Source organism: Phocoena sinus, chromosome X (genome assembly GCF_008692025.1).
Source record: "Phocoena sinus isolate mPhoSin1 chromosome X, mPhoSin1.pri, whole genome shotgun sequence".
NCBI classification, from domain to species: Eukaryota; Metazoa; Chordata; class Mammalia; order Artiodactyla; family Phocoenidae; genus Phocoena; species Phocoena sinus.
The window spans coordinates 93,346,406-93,354,969 of NC_045784.1; the positions used below are offsets into that span (position 1 = coordinate 93,346,406).

At 40.3% G+C, this 8,564-nt stretch overlaps 1 protein-coding gene across 2 annotated transcripts; it reads left to right on the plus strand.

Annotated features, from left to right (window-relative positions):
• Positions 1–1,041: 1,041 nt before the first annotated feature.
• NXT2 (nuclear transport factor 2 like export factor 2) lies at positions 1,042–8,111 on the plus strand. Of its 2 annotated transcripts, none has more exons than XM_032620902.1 (5): positions 1,042–1,155; positions 2,097–2,175; positions 3,151–3,237; positions 4,836–4,980; positions 5,880–8,111. In XM_032620902.1, the coding sequence occupies exons 1-5, from the start codon at positions 1,055–1,057 to the stop codon at positions 6,059–6,061; spliced, it is 594 nt and encodes a 197-aa protein (XP_032476793.1). In that variant the 5' UTR covers positions 1,042–1,054; the 3' UTR covers positions 6,062–8,111. The 2 variants fall into 2 exon arrangements, with proteins under 2 accessions (XP_032476793.1, XP_032476794.1); XM_032620903.1 differs by lacking the exon at positions 1,042–1,155 and adding an exon at positions 1,960–1,974.
• Positions 8,112–8,564: the final 453 nt, after the last annotated feature.

Here is an 8,564-nt window from a genome sequence, read left to right on the forward strand (position 1 = left end):
GGCAGAGGGCTTACCTGGTGACGCAGTGGTTGAGAGTCCGCCTGCCAATGCAGGGGACAGGGATTCATGCCCTGGTCCCGGAGGATCCCACGTGCCGCGGAGCGGCTGGGCCTGTGAGCCATGGCCGCTGAGCCTGCGCGTCCGGAGCCTGTGCTCCGCAGCGGGAGAGGCCACAACAGCGAGAGGCCCGCGTACCGCAAAAAAATAAAAATAAAAAATAAGAACGGGCAGAGGGCTTACCTGGTGACGCAGTGATTGAGAGTCCGCCTGCCAGTGCAGGGGACACGGGTTCATGCCCTGGTCCCGGAGGATCCCACGTGCCGCGGAGCGGCTGGGCCCGTGAGCCATGGCCGCTGAGCCTGCGCATCCGGAGCCTGTGCTCTGCAACGGGAGGGGCCCCAACAGTGAGAGGCCCGCGTACTGCAAAAAAAAAAAAAAAGAACGGGCAGAATTGGGCAAGTAACTTGGAACTCCTCTGTAATTCATTGTTTTGTTTTTTGTCTATGACTCCCAATTACATTGTGAGCTTCATGAGGGTATAGATCATGTCTATTTTGCTCACCACTGTATATCCAGAACCTTGCACAATGCCTGACCCATAGTGTGCGTTCAATAAGTATTTGTTGAATGAAGGAATGAATTATGGTGATGGCGGGGGAAGACACCAAAAAACATATTCCAAGAATTCAAGCATAGATGACTGAAAGAATACAGAAGAGTAGAAGCGCAGAGGAAATAATGCGTTTAAATTTTGGACTCCCCGAGTTTGAGAAGCCTGTAGAGCGTTCCGGTGATCATGCTTAGGGAAATTCAACACTCAGAATTGGAGCCCAGAGAGGAGGTTGAGGGCGGTGCTGGCGATGTATTGAGACTCAGTAGCAAACAAGTAACGATTGAGACCACCTCAGAGGAGTGCGGTTTCAAGCGGAAGTCGCCACCGGAAGTGGCGCAATAAACGGGGCTCAGAGCGGGGCGCAGGGCATGCTGGGAAGTTGCAGCCGTTAGAGCCTGAGGAGACTGAGGAGAGGCCGACACGGAAAATTCAGGTTCAAGTATGAGACGGTCCAGCAGTAAGTCGTCTCAAGGAGACAGAGGAAAACACCAAGGAGGCAGTGGTGATAATGCTTATGAGCAGCCACACACCAGCCATGAGCGGTAAGACTGTCGAGATATCGGGTTTGTTGGGGACTTTGAGATGAGCGGTTTTGAAGGTCGCTGGGGAGTCGAGTCCGGTTGAAGTGGTAAATTGCTTGAGCTTGAATCCCAGTCAGTTTGTGACCCTAAGCAGGTTACTTAATCACTGTCTTAATTGTATAACAGAGATTACCTCATAGCGTTATTGTAAGAAGTGAATATGGGGTTCAAATGCTTAGAAAAGTTCCTTGCTTGCGGTCACCACTCGGGAACATTTTAAATATTTTTAGAGGGTGCGTTGTGGAAGGTGGTGAATGGCCCTAGAAACTAATCTTCATTTGAGGTCTGCAAGACCTTTCAGAGTAGAACTAAACGAACCTTTTCCACAGAATAGTGCCAAATCAAAATGTTAATGATTTTAGGACTACTACTGAGACGCTGGGGTTTAATTCGGTGAAGACTGATTTTTCCAGAAGGCTCCAGAACTCTAAGCAGTTTGTCTACCAGGCATGTGCAGTCCGGTTGCACGCTTTTCCCCAGGCTTCATCACCCTTTTTTCCGGTTAGCTACGGGTCAGGCAGGTCTCCTAGCGTTCCTCGCTGGTGTTCACCTAGCCCTGGCCCCACCTCCTGGAGCAGAGAAGTCTCCCCATTGGACGCCTTAAATAGGTCTTTTTTTTTTGCTGTCCTTGGGCATGTTGGAGAAATGGTTACTTTTGTTAAAACTGTCCAACTGCAAAAGCAGAGTGTTTTTTTCTTCCAAACGAAGTTAGTATCAAACGAGTGAATGCGTAAGGCGGATGGCAGCGTATGGTCGGAACTGAACAGAATTGAACTTAAGGTTGGTACATCGGGGTGCTTTTAACAGCGGACCGAGTTGCTTCCGGGAGAGAATGGGCGGGCAGAGAATTCTGTGGGTTTGGCGGGTTTCTCTGTCTTCCTAAGTATTTGATCATCCCGCAGGCAAGAGAGCAGGACACGACGGGACTCAGAGAATCCGGCGGAACAGGCTGCTGGCACCACCCCGATGGCCAGGCCCATGGTGAGTGCCCCGGCCGCGGCAGGGTGCCCGGGCGCGGGCGGCTGAGGGGAGGGGTTCTGGGGCGGGCTGGCTGCTTGTCACGTGGTCAAGCGGCGAATCAGGGTCCAGCCCGCCAGGCGCCGGGGGCGGGGCCCGCTCTCTGCAGCCCCCACCATCCCCCCGACCGCCCACCTCCAGGGCCGTGCAGTCGCTTTTCCGATCCTGGAAAGGACCCTGAGATGGGAAATAGCGAGAGTCCGGAATGTTGGGGTCTGTTGCTTATGGCTTGTAATCTTTTCTCGATCTAAATAACTTTAAGTTGCCTGAGACAGAAACGAAAGTAGTTCTTAATTCAGATAATAGGCTGGGCTGGTAAATGGCTGGGGAAGAAAGTACTTAATCTTTCTGAAGGAGAAAACCGCAACAGCATTTATTTGCTTCGGTTTTAAAATCCTTTACAAACGCCGGTGAATTTTTACGTAATGTGAGGACGTTTCCTAGGTACCTAGCTTTTCAAACAAGTTCATTGAACTTATTCTATTTTTTTTTCCCACTCAACTACTTTTGAATAACTTCTCGCTTGTTTCCTAATTTATTCAATGGCAATCCGCGCCCGCCCCCCGCCCGCCCCGTCTCTCTTTCTTTTTTTTTAAGGTTCAGACCGCATAATTTTTATTAAGGTAAATGTTTTGTAAAATACTGGGAGCCTAAAGTACCAGTTGCCAAGCAAAGATTATAAATTTATATTTAAAGTAAGAAAAAAAGTGAAATTGACTAATCAAGGATGAATATTTCCTAAAGATACATTCTTAAAAATAATGAAAATTGGAAACTTGAGCCCTAACGTTAAAAATGTCCAAATTTATGTGGAAAAATGTGGACTGTGTATGGAGCTACAAAGTGATTGAAATAAATCATCAGCTTTTGTTGGTGATTTTGTGTTTGTGAGGGGTTGGAGGGGTGGTAATGTACACTTAAATGAAATTTTTCTTGTAGGATTTTAAAATTTATGTAGATCAGGCATGCAAAGCTGCTGAGGAATTTGTCAATATTTACTATGAGACAATGGACAAGAGAAGACAGGTGAGTGTTATAGACTACTACTCTTTATTAAATACCAGTTCTTTCTTTCTTTTTTTTTTTTTCTGATCCAGCCATTCATCTGACTTGCATAAGTGATAGCTGTGTTCTTTCGAAGCACATTGCTTAAGGAAGGGTTGGTATGGCATTATGGAAGTGTGGACTCTGGAATCATACCCCAGCTTTGTGTTTGCCAAGCTCTGTGACCTTGGGCAAGTTGCTAACCTCTCTTAACCTCATTTTATTTTTAGGGTGGTAAATGGGAATTAATTTAACTACTGCACTTATCATGGGACCCAATGTATATTTACTTAAATATGTTACATTTTGTTTCTTCCATTGTATAACCAATATGGTTAAAATAGTATTCATGCTAGTGAAGGGGGTCTGCATTACAGGGACTGTTCCCTGATTTGTCCCTTTAAATTCATATACTAATTGATAATTTTCAATTAAAGCTCACAGCTGTAGCTGGCACTCACAAACAGAATCTGCATGGCTTGGATACTTTTAGTCTTCAGCAGAGCAAGTTCTGACTTCATCAGCTTTTTTCATTGTGATTTATCCCTGAGCCACATCTTCTAAGTAACTATTTCAGTATGTGCTGGAGAGTCTTGCCTAGGTCTCTTATCAGAATAGGACTATGATTTAGAGAACTTTGTCTATGCTGTAGGTACAGAAGTTAGTATCTCTAAAAACTATTTTGTTAAGGCAGAAGATTAAAAAGTTCTTGATACTGAAGTTTGATGACAAGGGACAGGGGCAAGTGATGTAACAATGGACGCTTATTGTGCCTCAGTGCCTTCAAAGACAAAGTAGCCCCCCCCAAAAAGGAAACATAGTTCATTTCCAGAGTCCAGATGTGTGTTGGCCCTTTAAATTAATCAAAGTTAAATTTTAGAGCTAAGCAAATGTGTCCTGTGACACACTAAATTCCTGTGACTGACTCCTGGGACTAAAAAGTTAACTCTTGAATTCTGCCTTATTTGAGCTTTAACTTACTTGACTTATCAAAGACTCTGCTTTAGCAAGTACTCCTGATTCTTTTGAACTAAATATGCTATTTCCATAGTGGTAAAAGGAACGAATGCTTCCTAACACATACAACATGAAATGGTTCAAACATTAAATAACTCACATGTATATAAACACTAGGATTGAAGTGTACAGGTAGGGCCTGATTGACAAGTTTGTTAATTCACAGAATTAGAAAAGGGAGGGAGATTAAAACTGGTTCGGGGCTGCATGGGCTTGAAACCTGTGATCATTTAATTTATTTTAATACAGAGAGCAAAACTTTAAAAAAAAAACTCTTCCAGTTTGATACACAGTTTTCTCAGTGTGGCTAAAGTGAAATATGAAAAAAAAGTATTTAGCTAGCTGCCTAGTTTATTAAAAGCAGGGTAATGTCTATTCAAAGCCAACGTTATAAGGCACATACCTTGTTGACACGGTCTTCCCATGAGAGGGGGCAAGGGAAGGAGAGATGGAGGAAGAACAATAAAAATGTTTAGATACTACCTGTAACCTTTCAATCCATTTCTATAAAATACCCAGAAATAAAGAACTTTTCCCTTTTTTTCTTTTTTCTTTCTTTTTAGGCACTAACCAGGCTGTATCTGGACAAGGCCACTTTAGTATGGAATGGAAATGTTGTAACAGGGCTGGAAGCCCTAACTAAGTTTTTTGACATGTTGCCTTCTAGTGAGTTTCAGGTCAATATGCTAGATTGCCAGCCAGTTCATGGTAAGATCATGGTCTTTTAAGATACTTCCTTTGTTTTCCTTTAGTGAGCAGTGAACTTTAACACCAAAAGCAGCTAGCGACTTTCAGTGGTAGAAATAATTACTTTTTTGAGCAAATTAAATATGAAGAATTTAGCTGTCAAATCAAACTTTTGGTCTTCCTTTAGATGTATGTATCTCTCTCCAGAGGACCACTAGTAGGTTTTGGTGGATTGAGTGATTATGGCTTAGTAAAAGTCATGTGACAAATTGAGCCTTAATATGATTTTTGTTAATGGAGAGGAACGACTATTTTCCCTAAATAAATTGTTGCCTTCTGTACCTTGAAATGTCTCCAGAGAAAAATTATACCTTATCTCTGATTAATGTGTTTTATTATCTTACAACCTATTAAAATTTCACAGAAATTCACTCTGTTATGTGAAAGGATGACTTTTGGCAAGACAGAATTTGATTCAAGGTAGTAGATTGATGCAGTTTATAAGATTAACCTCTAGGTGGGGTCCTAAGCATCTTAAGTAGTAGTTGAGTGTGATTTTTTTTATTCCTTTATGGTTCTTGAAAAGAAAGCTTAAGAAGCAAAATACGACAAAACTCTTTTAGAAACCCAATGAAATACTAATAAATACAGCAACCAAATGGTCCTATTCTAGATATAAGCTTTTTATTTTTAAACTTTAGAGCACCCAAAATCTTTCTGGACTGAAAATAATGTTACTATCTTTGAAATGATTATTGAGTTTTCTGGCTTTGGGTGCACACGCTCAAGATAATGTGCAAAGTGAAGAAAGTTTATGAAACTTTTTTTAGTGTTACATTTTAGGCAGTGTAGTTTAAACCTGAAAATCTGCTTACTTAGAGAGAGAATCCAACCTCTTCTCTTTTTCTGTGTGGGTGAAGAGCAAGCTACTCAGGCCCAGGCTACAGTTCTCGTGGTGACCAGTGGAACTGTGAAGTTTGATGGAAACAGACAACACTACTTCAACCAGAACTTCCTGCTGACTGCTCAGTCTACTGCTGACAACATCGTGTGGAAGATTGCAAGCGACTGCTTCCGTTTTCAAGATTGGGAAAGTAGTTAAAGGGGGCAAAAGTCCATTCTCTTTTGGTCCATTAGTTCCAGCAGTAGAAACTTATAAGTAGTAGTTCATTGCATTGTGGAAACATTAAAAACTAGTATGTGCTGAAACTAAATTTCTTTAATATTTTTTATTCCTAGCGGCACCTTTTCTAGCAGCTGCCAGTTTAGATCATTGCCCTTAAGAGCTTTAATGTTAGTTTTCTACATGCCTTATATTTGTTTCACTAATGACATTCTTACAGTAACATTAAACCCATGGTCTCTGTACTAATATACTCACTGTGAGCCCAGTGTATTGCAAAAATGAAATCCCTTTATAGTACTGTCTATGGGATATCAGCACAATGTAACTCTCTGGGAGGAAGTGGAGTGGTTTTTTTTTGTTGTTATTAGGCTAATTTTGTAGTACAACATGTACCTATTTTTGGTAAACACTGGTAATGCAGTTTAAATATGAGGCTTTTTCAAATCAGTTCAATGAACACATTACTAATTTAGGTTTACATAAGTACTCTGACATACTAGAATGGCATGTAGAGATGTTTAGTAGTCTTTTTATGTTAAGTAATGTAGGTGTTTTTTTTTTTTATGTTGGCATGTTTTCTTAAGTGAATTAATCTACTAGAGAGGTGTAAAATGTTCTCAATCGATACCTGAGTGTTAGATACACTCAGTGGCTTAAAAGCAAAACTTCTTAAGAAAGCTTTTTCTTGGCAGCTCCAGGTCTATAACTTTAGATAGTGAATCGTAGTAGTACTAAGAGCTTTAATGGGAGAATGAGAAGTGAGAAGTGTAGAGATCCGAGGTTGGGCAAAAGCAAGGCGGGGTGGCCAAGTGGTACACTTTTGGTACTTGTTTCTACCTCCTAAAAATGTAGCCTAATTTTAGGATTTAAGTCATTAATAAGTATCCTAACCAAATGGTCATGAAGGCCACTTTTGTTCTAAGAATTATTTTTAAAGATTTTTCCAGTTCACCTCATACTTATCACTAGTATATGTCTCAGTTTGTTCAAGAACTTATGGGGGTAAAATGTCAGCAATAAGCCTGACCCTCCAACAGGGTCTGACAGGAAAGTTGGAAACAAAGCCATCACTCCCTCTTTGGGACCCTTAACTTCTAAGTCTTCCATGTGAACTTCAGGCCAAAAGTCTCCTATGTACTACCCACCCCCAAAGTGAGTGATTTGTTCTCTGTGTTTACACTGTCAACTGCATGGTCTTTTTACTACTTAAAGTTAAAATTATTTAATCTCATGATTTGTTCTTCCATATGGCATTGAGCAAATAGATCTGTTATAAAACATGTTCCTATTATGTGGCTAACACTTTGTCTTTTTAGAGAAAACAGAACAGCAGATCTTCATAAGCCCATAAACTTCAAAAGAACCAGTTGATTCATTTTATGTCTCAACATCTAAAGAGAAAGAAATCTAGCTTTGGTTTTTGGTTAAGCTTTAAATGTTTCTCCATTCTTGAATTTATTGTTTTCATGTTTTTACACTAGGTGTGCCAGCTTTGTTTCTATATTGCAACTCAAAGTTAATGCTTCTTGTCATTTAATTTGAAAATTGGTGGTTCATTTACTCGTCGCAAACTACACATTGCATTTCTGATATATTAGCAAAATAGAATTAAGTAGAAGGGGATGGAAGTGAAATTTAGACCACACCTTCCTACCTTCTTGTAGTACTGACTAAACTTTACACATTATATTCTACTCAAAGTAAGTTTACTCTAATTTTGGATTGGCTTTTTAAAACCACAGCTTTAGCAGCAACAATCAGATTGCCCAAATATTGCCCTTTCCCTTAAGAGGAAGAGTTTCAAGTAAAAGCTGCGTATAACAAGCAATAACTGAAATGAGTGGTTGTGTACTGTTTATGAGCTCAGTGTTTTAAGACTTGTATATTAACTGCTTTTTCCAAATTCTGTATAACTTTTAAATGGCTGGAACTACTCTTATATGGACTAGACTGTATTTTTGACATGGACATATTTTTGTAAGTTGAAAAAAATAAAATTTGCCTTGTTAGAGTTTTCTCAAGCCTGGTTTAAGGTCTCTTGATTTTTTTAAAGCTCCAGAACAGTTGGTTGTTGCTTTTTACAAGATAACGTTTTTTTAAAAATTTTAAGTTAGAATGTTGAAAACAATGGTTGACAACTTGGACTTTGTCTTTTCTCTAGTCTACCTCGTTCTTCCTCTTTTCCTACCAAATATTCACATTCCTGAGATCACCTGTTTGAAGTAACGGTGACGTTTTTGGCAAAATGTTGGAAATTTCAACCTTGAAAAACTAGCCAAAATACTATATCCAGAAGGCAGTGAAACCAAAAGTTCATTTTCAGAAAAAAAAATGGTCCCATTAACTTTAATTCTACATTAAAAATATGTCAACAGACACTTGAGGAGTGAGAAGAGGCAACAGCCTTTAAAATCAGCTCCTGTATTTCATCTCTTCAGTGAGGCACGTATTTTTCACAATTTAATATCCCTGAAATTGG